The sequence below is a fragment of the Pecten maximus genome, chromosome 2 (genome assembly GCF_902652985.1).
Source record: "Pecten maximus chromosome 2, xPecMax1.1, whole genome shotgun sequence".
In the NCBI taxonomy this organism is placed as follows: domain Eukaryota; kingdom Metazoa; phylum Mollusca; class Bivalvia; order Pectinida; family Pectinidae; genus Pecten; species Pecten maximus.
Genome location: NC_047016.1, coordinates 20,440,909 through 20,457,623, shown reverse-complemented (window position 1 = coordinate 20,457,623; position 16,715 = coordinate 20,440,909). Strand labels below are relative to the sequence as shown.

At 35.0% G+C, this 16,715-nt stretch overlaps 1 protein-coding gene across 1 annotated transcript in view; it reads right to left on the bottom strand.

Annotated features, from left to right (window-relative positions):
• Positions 1 to 16,715, bottom strand: part of LOC117341933 (cubilin-like) — a 54,297-nt gene that overhangs the window by 12,425 nt on the left and 25,157 nt on the right. Inside the window, exons 17-33 of the mRNA XM_033903812.1 lie at positions 15,478 to 15,709; positions 14,074 to 14,198; positions 12,967 to 13,140; positions 11,235 to 11,331; positions 9,899 to 10,020; positions 7,781 to 8,015; positions 5,951 to 6,075; positions 5,580 to 5,744; positions 4,762 to 4,861; positions 3,940 to 4,049; positions 3,542 to 3,773; positions 2,818 to 2,942; positions 2,508 to 2,645; positions 1,856 to 1,952; positions 1,191 to 1,315; positions 345 to 573; positions 82 to 206 (exon numbers count right to left, since the gene is read on the bottom strand). Coding sequence (XP_033759703.1) covers positions 82 to 206; positions 345 to 573; positions 1,191 to 1,315; positions 1,856 to 1,952; positions 2,508 to 2,645; positions 2,818 to 2,942; positions 3,542 to 3,773; positions 3,940 to 4,049; positions 4,762 to 4,861; positions 5,580 to 5,744; positions 5,951 to 6,075; positions 7,781 to 8,015; positions 9,899 to 10,020; positions 11,235 to 11,331; positions 12,967 to 13,140; positions 14,074 to 14,198; positions 15,478 to 15,709 — 2,556 coding nt within the window. The remainder of the gene's footprint in view (positions 1 to 81; positions 207 to 344; positions 574 to 1,190; positions 1,316 to 1,855; positions 1,953 to 2,507; positions 2,646 to 2,817; positions 2,943 to 3,541; positions 3,774 to 3,939; positions 4,050 to 4,761; positions 4,862 to 5,579; positions 5,745 to 5,950; positions 6,076 to 7,780; positions 8,016 to 9,898; positions 10,021 to 11,234; positions 11,332 to 12,966; positions 13,141 to 14,073; positions 14,199 to 15,477; positions 15,710 to 16,715) is intronic.

Below are 16,715 nucleotides of genomic sequence, written 5' to 3'. Positions count from 1 at the left end.
TTAAATCAAACAAAATCAGATATGATAGGAGGATATGATAAATCATAACAATCTTAAGTACTGTGAATAAATTTAACTTACCATCATATATCACTATATTGTCAGCAGCGTCGATTCCAGATAGGTTAAGGGACATGAGGTTTCCGTCAGCACCGTTCTGGGGTGTAATAACAAAGTAGCACGTGTACGGTCCCGTGTACAATGATCTGAAGAAAGATATGTCAGTGTACAAACAGTACGGAACAGAAGGACACAAATGACATCAACAATGCATAAATGTATATAAAATAACAAACAAAATTAAATAATAAGTTTTCCAAATCTGTATAAACCTTTTAACTTACCCTGGATACGCAGGATATTCAGGAGATACAAATTGCTTTAATTCCGAGACGGAGTTGAGTTCAATAACAGAATCATTGCAGGGGGCACCCACGATATGCCGTAGTTGAAATCCATGTTTTGTGACAGTTGAATCAGTCTTGAAGTAAATTTCAAAACTGCTATCAGTAAAATTTTGAGTTGTTGTTACTAATGTGTCGAAGCAAACCTTTGTCTCGTCTTTTGTTGGCCCTACAAATAGAAATTTCAAATTCAGACAATAATATTTCTGAATGATTATTACAGGTAAAATAATAATTGAGTAAGTATTGCTAGTTTGGATGTAAATTCAAGGTAGTTGCCATTCGTATGCAAGTTAAATGATCGTAGTTATTCTGGAAATGAAATTCACCTCCGAATCCAAGGATACTGGACAACACCAGTTAAACGACCTCAAAATGAAATTGAAACTATTCTGCAGTATATTTCACAAGTTCATGTCACCTATCTTTCCGGTGATGAGCTTCTTGCAGCCTAATTAAATATATATCTCATACCTTACATTATGACAGCAAAAATCTTCATTTCATGCTTTTGAAAATCTTTTCAAATGACGTTTTGGAAGACCATGTATATCTTCAGAATTTCTTGTCCGGGTTCATATTGTTTTATAACCCATGGCTCCAAGGACATGTATCGTCATTATAAAGAAATCTTCATTTTCTTTAGAAAAAAGGTAACTTCTGAATCGGCATATACTCTTATTTTTAAAATTTGCATTTCATTCGAGAAAATGTGAAACAGCACAAATTGCCTAATTATTACTTTTTCACTCTCTGCTAATGAAACCTTTGATCGTATAAACAAACCTGCTCGTATTGCAAGCTCATCTTTTTGACAATTTGTTGAATTCTGGATCTCATAAAGAAGGAGCTGAAGGATGACTCCCCTGTGCGTGCCACCGTCATCGATATTCCACGTACATTGCTGATTACTGACAAGAGATTTAAATGAACTAATGAAATAATTAAGACTCATTACACTAATTAAAGACAAACAATTCATTTCTGAAAAAAAACACTCAACCAATATACTACATATTAGGAAGTGTTTTCCTCATACAGCCATAAATGAATACTGTTGAGTTGGTAATCTTCACGGGGAATTAAATTTTGCTGTATTCGACACCGACTATAATGGGAAAATAAACCACTCGCGAATATTTAGATACAAAAACGAATATTAACAAGTTGCATGAAGACGGTATCATGCGGTGTATTTTCACAATTCTTTTAACAAAACAGTTACTTACCTGGTAAAATTCATGTTTTTATCAGCGACATAGTAAAAGTAAAATCAAAATAACTCTTACCAATTCCTTTGTTGAGTACGTAATACATACCTCGATAAGAACGTTATGCAAAGGGATATCGAGTGATAAGTGATGACAGTACCACTTAACAGGACTATCGTAGCAGATCGATGAACGCTGATTTGGTATGGACATAACTATATTGATCATGAATGAACTTACTTTGGATACAAATCTGGAAAGTTTGGACTTGTAAGATAACCTGGGCTTGACGTGGCAGTAATCTGGAGGTTTGAAGCGCTGCAGGCCTGTGTAGTATCTGTATCAATTGTATAGTGTAATAAATCAAAGTATATTTAATCACGTGGCATAGTTTTGCTATGATATGAACCGAAAATCTGGAAGAAAATGTAGTGAAGACACACAGCGAATAACACTTTTAAACATGCTCAGGATAAATACAGTATAACATTACAGTAAATGCAGTAATCTTATTAAGCGCCTTTTGCGCTGGAATCATCGCTTTAAATAATGAATACGCTAATTAAGTTTTCATAAACAATGTACTATCTTATAACAAATTACAGAAAATTGCGTTAATATGTACAACATGGGTAACACGCTCATATTAAGGTGAGACACGATAAGTGCGTTTACATCAGGGAGACGTTTCGACCTTTTCCAGTGATCCAGTGATGATAGAGGCCAAAGTTATTAAATCCTGGAAGGAAATCAAAATAAGGAAAGGCCCATCATTTCGTCTAGTCGTACAGTTACTTGATATGGGACTGAGCAAAATTGTGAACGATATCTCGGCATATGTTCCCTTCTTACTACTTGTGGTTTTGCTAAAGTGGTTGTAGTTAAAACGTACCGATAGGTCGCTGTTCCATGTATTTTATGATGAACCCACTACTTCCGGAAGTCGTAACAGAGAATCGGACCACTGCAGACATTCCTGGAGACACTCCTGTCTCCAACGGTGAGGTCAGTCTAGTAACCCCAAGGCTACCTGAGATCAAACAAGCCGTGATAAATTGCTAAATTTATAAATCATTATTTTCACTTTAAAAAGTAACAAGAGAAAGGGTATTCAGCCATCAACATTGAATCGTTTCAAATTGTGTAGGAGTTCACGAATATTTCAAAAAAATCATTAACGACAATTTTCTGTAAACTATTACCTTCTAAAATCTCCAAAGTATTCCCGTCAGTCAAATTCTGTATTTCGACGGTTAACAGTATCTTTGCGACGTTGTCAGATGATTCAATGCGCCAGATACATATATATGGTCCGATAGGAATTGCACTGAAACATAACATTAAATCACCAAGGAGCCGATATAAGGAATCTGCGAACACTATACCCCCAGTTACAAGGCCATCCATCATTGACTGGCTTGTCATGTTCCAAATGAAATTACCCGAACACATGGAAAATTCACCTAACTTTTAAAAATCATGAAATTAGAGTTGATTTCTATTTTCAATTATATCTATAAATTTATAAAGAATTTCATGTCGTAGTTGTTTTGTGCTGAGCGATGAATAAATGTGTTATGTGTACGATTCGAATCTATGTATGCATATACTTGCGATCCAAGTACATTTTGTATTTATATTATCTGATAGATGATTTGTCACCATTATAATGTTAGGGCATTAGGCTAGTCATTATTGTGCCATTGAAACGTTCATTTAAAGAACGCGGATGCTGCACAATGGTATGAGCTATGTGTATATCTAGCCAGGCGATTGGGTGCCGTAGATCGTGAATTCGAGGCCCGGTTAGGGCACAAGCCATAAAGTGTATTCCTTTGTCATTTGTGTTACTATGTTATATACTGTATAAGTTGTTGTTTTATTTTCACTCTGTCACACACATGTGGTTATTCTATAAACGCTTACCTTGGATAATTGACTGGATACAAAGGGGAGGAAAATTCCTGGATGTTTTCACTTGCCACCAGCCGGATTTCATTTCCAGTGCATGGCGGGCCTAGTATGTAACTTAAAACAAATCCATGTTTTTGTACAGCAGCGTTGGAAAGGAAATCCAAAACAAAACTACTACTTGTAAAATTCTCAGGAGACAAAATGAGCTCGTCGCTACACTTTGTTGTTGTCGTCCCATCGCCATCTATAAGATAAAGTTCGATTTCACGAAATAAGGACGGGATATGACAAACGAGGTAGTGGAATTCAACATTTGAATTAGCTTTTCATTTAGTCTTATTTAGTAAATATCAAAATTTGATGTATTATAACATACAGTTGATAGAAACATTTGATTATGTAATTCTCACCTGTTAAATCCAGTTTGTCATTCGCACACTCAATGTGGTACAGAAGGAGGTTAAGGAAAACACCCCTACCAGAGGCTCCATCGTTGATTTCCCATTTGCAGGATAAGTCTCTGGAAGCAGAAGAATCCCATTAGTAATGTCATTTTGAGTTTCAAAATACATACAGTTTCAATCAACATGATTGTAATGATGTTGTGATGATGATAAAGTATTATGAGGATACATTAAATCCTAAAGTGTTGGTAAAGAAGTAGTGTATATAATGGTGATGAATTATTGATGTATGTGATGATAAAGTATGGCGCTAATGTTTTAATGTCATGGCGATGATCATCAATATGAAAACAATAATTACCTCACTGATTGTAATAGCTTGACACCGAGATTTAGTATAATTATATTACGGAATGAAACGTGCCCTACATTAAATCCTACTATAATTTTATCTCTGAACATAACACGCACGACACTGATTCGTTATATAATATGAATGTAATACGCACGACATGGTTTTATAATATACTTATATCAATCAATATAACCCGCACGACACAGACTCGTCATATGATTATATCACTGTCTGGAACTAGTACAACACGGATTCGTTATCTAATCATATCACTGCATATAACCCGTACGGCGCAGATTCTTATTAAAATTAAATACTGAATGTAACACGCGGACGTGGATTCGTATCATAATTAAATCAGTGAATGAATCACGCACAACATGGATTCGTGATATAAACATATCAATGAATGTAACGAACACGCCACTCTCCTAGTACAACATTGCATTCAGTTTTAAAAAAAAATCACTTACCTAGGATACAGTTGAGGGAAATCACTGCTTGTAATGTATTGTAAAGAGTCTGTTGCGTTTAATTTGCCGACAGCGATACCAGAACATGCTACGCTATTATCTAAAATATGACAAAATAAATATTTGTACATTGTATTCAAAAATACAATATAAATTAAAGTAGAAATTTAATCTGCTATTATATCTTGACATTGTAGTATTTGTTTGACCTGTTTTGCTATCATGTGTCAACCTTCATACCATGATATATAGAAACTTGTTCACTGGAGTAAACACCTGTTTTGCTGGGTTAACTTGGTATACCAAAGTGTTAACCTGAATACCATCGTATGTATGATAATTATTCTCTGGTGTTAGCATCAGCTCTCCTTTGTTAACCTTCATACAATGGTATATAAATACTTGTTGTAACTCACTGTTTTGCAAGGTCACACAGGCAGCGTGAAGATAGACGTACAAAGAAGTGACAGAAAATGCTATCAAGAACATTAATACTAACAAAACAAGAATACTGCCAAGTAAACAAAAGTTCGTCTCACATTGTTCATCACTAAACCACACAGTAGCTTAATGTGGTGGGTTTGTCACCTGCAATTTTATCAGGGAATAATCAAACATATTTTGATGTATTGAATATTCTAAGAAGGTTATAGAGTATCACCTTAAAAACGAAATATCAGTGCCCTAGTAGGAATCATAAAGTAGTTTACTGATGCTTATCAACACTTACACCAACACCTTATCATAAAGAAACCAATGCTGACGATGGGGTGACAACACAAGTTTTGAGAGGCGCTATAAATGTTGCTACAACGTACCAGTAGCAGTAATTGACAGATATTTTATCTGAAACCCTTGACCTCCTGCTGATCCGACAATGAATTCAATGAATGTAGAGTTCCCTGTGGCGATCTGTATCCGCTCTGCTGTTGTAACTTGTGCATTTGCAGCCGGATAGAGCCTCGTTCCAGTGTTGCCGCATCCTGATAATATCAAAGAATATCAGGTCTTATACAATCTCGCTATTTCGTGTTGCAGAAGAATAGAATTATTATATATTCTGTAAAATCAATGTTTCATTTCAACATCGAAAAACATAGCGTAACAATCGACAGGAAAAATGCAAATTCATTTATCAAAATAAGCGGAACAGCAAGGACGTCCAATCGAGCACCACACCCGTTCTCACCTTCATGTATGTTTAGATGTGTGCCGATACTTAGTCCTCCCATGTCTACGTCAAGTAAGATCCCAGCCGCGCCGTCACCAGCCTCAATGTGCCATTCACATTTGTAGTTTCCTGTCTGTCTGTTCCTTCACGATTGTAAATTAGGAATGTTAAGTATGTCATATAGTTAGTTACATTATAACAGAACGTTTGTGAGTAAAATAGAATGATGCCGTTATCAGCATTGACGCTTGTGGAATGCCACCTAGGGATACGACAAACAACACCTTGAAACTACATATTTTGATATCGGGGTTGACTTAATATATGAAAATAGTCAGTTTAGTCACAAATATATCGCTCTCGTTTGTTTGGAATTTTAGTTGTTTTACTTTGCACCTACGAACGCCCACTGCATCACAAGAAAAGAACATGCACCGCGCGGATGTTCTGTTAATGATTAATTTTCCTGTCATACAGTGGATGTTCATAAATATGGTCCAAAACCCGAACCACGGAATGCAGTTTAATACTAATGCTTACATTACAACCCTTTACCGCTGTTTATCCAAAAAATTATATTCATCCCCACAAGCCTCTATCGTGATAAATGGCCGGAAGCACCCAAAACGCCTGCTCACTCTCATTATTATAAATGAAACCGTTGTTTATTACGTCATATGGAAACCCTAATGCACGTTATTGTTTGTCGACTACATTGTTTATAGAGGACTGAATATTCTCTTTCAGGATATTATGTCTCTTGATAACAATACTTACATTTCTGACGGTACCGAAACGATAGTGGACATTGTTTCCGACAATCACAGGGCCTATATGGCGGACAATGTTTGATTAAATGCTTTTAAATATGCTCTTACTTTTTCAATTTTCAAACAGGATTATTTGAAACAAAAAGCGAGTTCATGTGGTGATTTTCAGGGAGTAATTAAAGCTACGACGTTCCGTTTTCTATAGTTTCTGTTAGTGCTACTTGCATTGTTTGCTTGCATTACTCTCACGCCCCCTCACAGATCTATATCTACTTTTGCCCCGCATTTTCCCATTGACACAATGCTAAGAGGTATTTACCACCTATAACACCCAGTGCCTCGGGCTATAACACCCAGCGAGTCATGTGACATGATTTGTTCATTTTGGTTCGAAATGGGAAGACAATGTAAATAAAAGTATTGCTCAGTGGTTATAATTTTATTATAGTCGAATGACATTAAGCTGTTTGGTGGGCAAATGCATTTGCCCCCATACATCTTGCTGTCCTATTTACTAAAACAACATTGAAACCACTGTTCATTGCTTAGATAACTCAACACGGCACCTGCTATGTTTACATAGTGATAATGCAGCACAAATGTAGATACATCAAGTCACATTTACCGCCGGAATACATTATTTTCTGCAACAATATCGGATAGAATAACACTATATACAAATAGTAATAAGCAGAAATATTAATAAGAATTGTGAACATATACCTTATCAGCGTTTGAATTACAAATACATCAAACCAAAAACAGCAAAATACATTAGGACATTATAGTCGAGTTGGTGTCGCGAATATGTTATGCTATCGTTACTAGAAAATAGAGAAATGTTGAAATTCAATGTATTTTTTAAGCGGAAGATAAAAAAGTCAACAATTTATCCTCCTGAAATCACGAATTATCTTATTCAAAAGCTTCCCGTTTTTACGGCTAGATTGCCAAGTACTTCTTCCGAAATAAATCTTTGATCAGAATTGGTTTGTCTCAAACAACAGCAATAGAAAGGCATCTCTGATATCTTATGTCACAGTCTGATGTATGAGACCCCCGGCCAACCTTTACTTACCATGTGTAGCTGTCAGGATAATATATAGAGTTGAAACTTTTCACATTTATGTCCGCTGTAAGCATCGTTGGAGTATCGGCTGTGCATGGTTTGTCTAGGACCACGCTAAACACAAATCCATTGTGTACCCCCTCATCATCGGAAGAGAAAGTGATGTTGAAACTGGTATCGTTAAATGTGATGAGAGGATTAGAAAACTGTTGGCCACATATTGTTTCGGTTTTAGTTGCTGGACCTGCGGAAATAACATATATTGATGATAAACATTGAACAAAAATGCAAGTTGAGTACTACTTACCTTATGGCATTTCTCTTCTTTTCTGATGCGTTGAAATAGATTCTTTTCAAAAGAGAAAACAACGTTTATTACGATATCATCTCCAGCTCAAGGAGTTCAGTTTGGGTCAGCAACAAGGCAACAAGAGAATAGCAACAGGTCAAAGTCAACATACTCCACACAATTATCACGAATTAAAAATGAAAACTAATAATAATTTTTAGATTTACTGATTACATTTAAAATGGAGGGAATAATACCGTTGTTTCAGTATTCAGAATATGATAAGGTGTGACATATTTGTTTCCAAACAGAAAGTTTATCTCAATACATCCGTAGCAGATATAGTTGTCCGCGTCATTTAGTACGTCAAACGTTGATCCTATTTCGGTCTGCGGTGTCATTTTGTAAACATAGTAATAACCAAATTGAGTGCAAACGTACGAATAATGTTAAAAAGTCACACTTGACTCTCGTTTCGACGAGAATTTATAAAAAAAAAAGTAGGCACTGTATTGTACCGCGTTTTAGATTTTAAGAGTTTTATAATGCATACATTCGTGTTCTCATGCTGTATAAATGTCCATCTATACAAACATCAACATTATTGGGTCATTTACAATAATGACAATATTTTAAGCGTTATTGAACTGTTCTTTTAAAAACTGATCTGATTCATGAAAAATACTTCTTATGATAGCTGTGTTTCAGGGACTTTCTTTCAAAGTCTCCGTTCCAGGAGTTAAACTCGTGAAAAAGAGCACGTTCTATGGGCTATTCCGCTATTTCAACGTCGAGAGAATTTTAGGTTGTAATTATTTGTGTAGATGATCTGATAAATATTGCAATGAATTTAATGCGAGTAATGTTTCTTCTATTCACTCCTACCCACAGCGCTTCCGCAGATTTTTTTTCTGAATTGGTGTCTGTTTCGTTATAACACACGCATCCTATTTTGTATCGTACGCTTTTAGGTTCATACGAGTTTCGGTATCAAAATGAGCAATTCACAAACTTGATAAATCACCTCGAGACCCTTTTAACAATAACTATTTGTTTCAAGCACATATTGCACTGAAGGTTTTTTATTTTGAACACCTTTGACCCTGTCCCTGAGCGCCTTTGGAAGACCACTTTCAAAACAGAGCATAGAATCGAACTTAACTATCGTCTCAAGGTTAACTACGAAGAACCAAAAATAACATTTCCCTATATACAATGTAGTAAAGCTCCCCAATCCTTTTTGACAAATTTGAAGACATGAACTAATACATTTCACTCAGTAGTTGCTTCCACTATATCTGGGTCTTTGGAAGATAACCAAAGTTTTGCCAATTGTGCCATTTGTGACCCTGCCCCACAGAGCCCATGGGTAATCGGTAATATATTTCACAAATTTGGTGGACTATGTATGTAATGTTACCACAAAATGCATTGAAATAAGTTAAGGGGTTCCTGAGAAGCCGCAAAAATCAATTGTTTACAGAGGTACATGTACAGCGGGCGACGTCCATCGACGGAAAAGGGTCATTAGAATAAATCACCCGGGATTTCTCAGGTCACATAAAAACTTTAAAATATCATTTTTCTGTTTACCGACCAAAGCCTGATCTCATTATCATATTAAATACATCTATATCGATTTCGAACGATGCAATGATCTTTCATATAGCAACAACCTTCCTTTCAATTAGGTCATCTAAAGTCGGTATGTAAACATATCACCAAGTAGATAAATGTCAGTTTTATCTATATGTCCCTTTACATGATCTATGTATCGAATTTGCGAATTTCACGTTGTTAAGGAACATAGTATGTCTTTGTTATAAATACAATTATACCTTCAATCTTTAAGTAATCGTAGCCACAACTGCTGTCACGCTCTATGTCGTAGAACTCGATCGTTAAAATAACAGTTTCTCCGGAATTTCCACCAGTAATATACCACTTGCAGTCTTCGTTTCTGTCAATAAAGATGTTCAAGATGCTAATAGATATCTGGTGTTAATATCATTACTAATCAGAATATCATTACATATCAGAATAATATTACAAATAAGAATATCATCAGAATATGTCAAGATATTTGGTTTTCATTATTTTTAGTTTGCTCACCAGTAACATTGACTATTTTTTTGGTTAATCGACTGCAGATTGCAAAAGCCTAAGTATAGTACACAGAACATTTCCTGTGAGTGATGTATATATGTTTTAAGTTTCACGAAGATATCTTTAACTGTTCAAAAAGTATGACCCAAACAAGATTGTAATAGAGCAACACTAACGAGAAATCATTAAAAGAACCAGAGGAACTGAAACTAATACATATATTAATCCATCCGAAATTATTAGTCGCAATGACATGACCCAATGACCGAGCACTAGACATCATCTGTGAAATAACTTCTTTATTTATTTGTTCCTATGAATAGCATACTGGTATTTTAAATCCTAGCTATCCTTTAAGTGAATCTACGTATATAAAGAGGATATCTAACAGTGTCTTCAGTAATACCAAATATAGTTCACTCGTGTGGCTAATATTTTGATATGTTTCACTCGTGCTGCACGAGATATTCTGTTTATTACATTTATTATCAACGAAAAACGTACCCCGTATGCTAACTAAGCCTACAGCGATAATTTGTAAACAAAGAAAATAGTTCCCCCTGTCCATGTGCTGACATATATGTCGGGCTTTCTGATTGGTCAATTATTTTGGTATTTTCTAATCATTAATTTGATTGGTCAAATCAGCAAAAGTGATAAAAATATGATGAAAAATATGATATCACTTTTATAGAATGAATAATTTTTGATATTTCACTGGTAAAAATGTAATAAAAAACAGGATGATACCTATAATAGGATAACTAAATCTTCAGTTATACATTTCATCTTGATCGCAGTATTCATTACGTCTGGGTTGGTTGATAAATAATGTTGTTGGTATACGTATAAATGATGATAAATCAATGTTTAAGAATCTTTTCATAATGTGTTTATTTTATTAAATATAGATATTTAGATAGATAGATCAGATAGTTATTTATAATATGTCTTCGAGGTGAATGATTTCAATAGTTACATGAATGTCTCAATTTTAAATAATATTTCATTTCAAAGCATAAATATTTAAAAAGTCCTTTAACAACACTCTCTGTTGGTGTGACTTACTTTTTATATTGATTAGGAAAATCTGTACTGGTAAAATATTGGACATCCTTAGTGGCTACTACCACTGTACCACTGGAACTACATGCTTCCGTGTTGTCTGTGAAGAAAAGAAATAAAAAAGGTTAACGGTTCATAATCAATGCATGGTTAAAACGACCTCAATCATAGTTTATTTTCAGCTTAATAACATAGTATTTCACATCTGGATTGTAATGGGAAAGAGAAATGAACATCACGAGATAATCAAGTTTGGTACTTGCCATCCTTTGTTTATAGTTAGATGATTGTTTTTGTGATGTTATCTGTAGTTGGGTAGTACTTGGTTATGGTAAAATGATTTACTGTAAAAGTGGATATTTTCGCGCGTTGAAATGTTTGCTTAGTCAGCTTTCAAACTGTTCGCGGTGTGGATATTTCGCGCTGTCAGTCATGATGAAACTATATTTTCGCGCTGCGATGTCATTGGGCATGTACGTAAAGTAAGATTTATTTCTGCAGGAAACTCCATTGAAAGCGCGCTCCGATCGGCCCAGCAAGATTGCCAATACTTTGATCAACATGTTAATTTGTTCAAGGTGTGATCATTGCAGCACGTTTGTGACACAAAAAGCATATATGTCACATATTTTAGCGTATATTATGTTTTTTTGCGTTGAAAAATACACCACGCACGAGACAGCTGATTGCAACTTTAGGCCCAACAATGTAAAGCGATATATGTATACGATATCAGTACTCGTAATGTATGGCAAACTAATTAAGAAATTAGGCATGCATTGTCAAATACAGTGTTAACTTAGTATTTTGACTATTTAATTGCGCCTGAACAGCTCTTAATTATTTTCAATTATGGATTATCTGTAAACCTGCTCCCTCACGCTAAGCGAGGATCAACGGCCGGTCATGCTGAGTGACGTGATACGCAATTACCGATGGTTAATTTTGTAGGTATGAGATAATTTTGGTAGATATCTAAATCCGACATGGCAATTTAAAAGCAGACATATTTATGTTCTGACCTAAATCTCCAACATATACCTATTTCTACAGTAGCCCTTTTGAAACACAACAGCTTATGAATACTATATTTTCAATATATTAAACCGGTCATTTATTAAAATAATGTATCGATAGTTTCTGATTCAAATAATACATACTACCAAGCAAAGGCTTTGCGTTTCTATATTAAGTTATTTTGTCTTTTGTGTAACAAATGAAACCTGCGCTACTTTGGGGCCTATAGCTACAAAATGGCCAAGCAGCTCCGGGATTAATCTGTACAGTAACGTTAATGTAGTAACGATCATAATTATCACGAAATTAAGAAAAAATGATGATAAATAAACATTGAATTAAATACAATGCTATCATTTTACACATTAGTTAAATTAGTATAGCCATGCATGTCTCTTGACCGACTATGACAACGGTACACATCACGGATGATATGGCGTTTGAATGCCGACAAATGGTATACCACTAGGAACTTGCATTTAGGATTTTATGGTATTTAGTTTATTTGGTTGAATTATTCGCGTGTCAATCTTTTATTATGTTCACGTGTGGACAATTTCGCGGAGAATTAATGGTCGCGAAATAAGCGAAAATTTCCACGCCGCGAACATTTCCACTTTTACAGTATACAAACTCCAGATACATTTTTGTATTATCTATCGTTGATTTGTTCTTGTTTGTGATTAGATGATTGGTACAAACTTTCTTGATACATTACCGCTAGGTTTTTGTGCTGTCATAAACATTTGCAGTCCTGAATCACCAGTAGACGATGTCACATTAAACTCGATATATGCTGAACCGATAAACGATAACACGCCACTATTCCCATTTCGTCGAAATCTGATGTCGTTGTTGGGTATGGATTTCTGTACTCCACTGTTATCACATCCTTCAAACAAACAAAACAAGGGGCTACTAGGTAAAAGATAACTTAATGTTCAGATCTCTTTTTTATGATTACAAATATCAACTCATTGAACACAAAACATATTTGATGGGTTAACAACTGACATGTTTTCAAGCAAATGACCAATACACTTCACCTGCAATTCGCTCAGTTACATTTGACGTTCGATTGTAATTGACAAAAAAGAAGGCAGACTCAGACAAGTCATTAAGTTGATTTATAATGCCATCACTAGTATGAGCATCACATGGTAGTTTAATTCTGGATTTTACTGATCTCAATTCGAAACAGTGACACACAAATCTGAAATATCCAACCAAAATATGCTTAAGTTCGTGTTTTCAGTTGTGTTCCTTTATATGAATTACAAGAGATCCCGAAAGGATCTTGGCGCTAGCTATTGAATGAGCTTGAAAGACATATTTCTCTACTTTCATCCTTTTCCCTTAAATCGTTTGATAGTAAGTGAAACCTATATATTGTAAAATCCAAGAAAGATCTAATAAGAACTGTCTGAGAAATGTATTATTGTTAAAATGTAGGATGGTTTCCTGTAGGTCATTTTGATTTCCTTATCTGATACAAAAGAAATAGCTATAACAAACTTCAACAGTCAACACCCAAAATGGCTTTCAGTCTGCCATTTCGTTTTGCAGGTCAGAGACAAGAGGAACCTATATACCCCATCAGTACTTTTCAAGAAATGAAATAGTGATAACAAGAATTGTTTACGGACGACAGATTACAGACGCAGCGGGGTGATTTTAAAAGCGGACGGGTACCCCCTTACACTGGTTTGTAGCAGAATTTGGCGACTATAGTGTATGTATCCCTTTTTATTCAAAACTCGATATTAATGATGTAATGTAAAGTTTAATTGTATACATGAACAGTAAAATAAATAAGAATACGTACCTTCGTACATAGCGAGATTATCACCAGCTTGAAGTGCATCAAATGCGTATTTGATTAGAATTCCTGTGTCGTTGGTTTCAGCTTCAATGTGCCACTTACAGACATAACCACCGCTTCTTCCAACTCTGTGGATAAACAATTGAAATGGGGTTTTAATTCGGAAATCAAGACTATACCGAGGCGGAAATGAAACGAAGTAGATGATTCCTTGCATTTAAACTGATATACTATATCCAACTAGGACACCCCCTATATCGGCTATCTGAAGTCTCGAGTTGCGGTATTGATAACATTTATTCACGGCATCAGCCGCCACCCATTCTACATGTAGGATTGTTGAAGGTAGCAAGCTCTCAATTTTGATCTTCGCTGACATTTTTATTAGGTTTGAATGTCACCGCAGGTAAATTTCAAAATTTATTGAACATTTCAAAAGTGATTCCAGTTCATAAAAGTGGATCAATGTATGATGTTCTTAATTAAAGTCCAGTATACATTTTACCAGTTTTATCAAAAAGCTTCAAAAGAAATATGTTCACAATAGTTTTTATGCATATTATAATGACAATGATTTTCTGTTTTCCTTACAATCAGGGTTCCTTACTCAGTATTGCCAATAAGTGGGCAAAGCAAATTGACAATGGAACTGTCAATGGTGTTACTTTAATAGATTAAAAAACAAAGTTTGACATGGTAGATCGTGAGGTTTTAATTCAAACGTTAACCCTATATCATTGTAACAAATTATCTTTGAATTGGTTTCAATCCTATCTCTGGCAATGGTTTCAAAAAGTTGAAGTATCTAAATATATTTCTAATATTAATCAAATTACTCATCGTTTTCCATAGGGTTCTACATTAGATCCCCTGATGTTTTTTATTCTCCTCTTTAGCTAAAATGAGGTATAGATATGTATAGCGATGACTCGGCTCTGAGTGCATCTGAAAGTTCTATATCTTTTGTACACTATCGGTTACAAACTGATCTTAGTGAAGTTCAAGACTGCTAAAATGATTCTGAAATGATTCTGAATAAGATTAAAGCGAAATATATGGTGATACAGTATAGACGATGATATAAGCCTAACATGAAGACGTGCACAAAATAAGCATCGAAAAACTATGTCGAGGTACCTAAACGCCGTACCACATTTTATTCCAAAAAACGTTTGGGTTCAAGGGAGCTATAAAATGATTGGTAACATCAATAAACAATGCAGTTTATTTGTCTTTGACTTTTACTATTATAACTTTTAAGTACAATTTCAAATTGGGGTTTTTCGCTATATTAAAGTGAACTTTGTCAATGTTTACCTTTTGCTATATTAGCACATATATAAACTAGAAGATTCGCTTTCACAGCTAGTGACCTTAACATAAGGACATAACATTGAGTGGCCTTACCCGGGATAAAATGAAGGATATCCAGGCGAGGAGATCGTCATTATAGGAAGTTCTGGCTTTATCATAGTCACTGCTCCCTTACACGGCGCATCAAGGATATAACTTAATACAAATCCACTAGCGTTGCTAAATTCATCAGAATTAAACATTAATTGAAAAGATGTGTTGTTGAAAACCATCGCTGAAGTATTGAAATTGTCGCTACACACTTTAGTGCCTGTCGTATCGGAACCTGAAAGACAACATTAAATTATTAAACAAACAGATTAATACAGATGTTATTTATATACTTATTTCCTTTATATTATTATGCAACTATTAATTAACATGAGTGGCGAGATAAAAATTCCTATGTAAGCTCTTAAAATTACGTCACTATAAATGCTCAAGGTTGTTATATATCCTAATGCAATATCGTATTATAACGTCAATATACATTATCAGGGTTACAATGTATATATATATATATATATGGGGCAAAGAAGTAATTCAAACAGTGTGAACAATAAGGCTTGTTAAATTTTCGAGGCAATCCGTCCCTTTATCAAAACACAAAATATTACAAATACAATCACATGATATATATAAGAAGTACTGGAAATACAATAAAATACATTAAGAATAAGGTTTTAGTAACTGGAGAAACCACAATGAACCCTTCGGCAAACGTGGGCCGAAGGCGGATACTAACGTGACTGCATCATGTTCAACACTAGAACGCTATGCGACCAACGGCAGAGATATTTTGAATTCCCCCGCACGTGAAAGTATATCGAAGAGTTCAAAGACGATTCGTCCCTAAATACTGCTAGTGGACGACATTGCATTGATATCAGATTTCAGAATAAAAAATATTGCATTATCGTCTCTACAGTGATTGATTAAATATCGTGTACAAAGTCTGAAAAACTTTAGAAAAACATGTTTCAGATCATTAGAATTATAGAGAGTGGTGTGAAAAAAATACGGCGGGAGGCGACTAAATGTGAGTCTCAAAGAGCAACAATGAATAGATGCCCCAAAAAGTACAGCAATTATGAAAATTTTAACAAATTGAATAATTAACTACATGAATAGTCAAATATAATGGTCAGATGGAGAGTACATCCAGAAGACGTCTTTAACGTTCGTTCAAACCCCGAGGGTAGCAGGTTTGGAGATTGGTAATCCAGTATCTTTCTCTGGAACGACGCTTCGTTTCATTCCAGGTAGGACAGTGATCAATGGCGACCACCTGC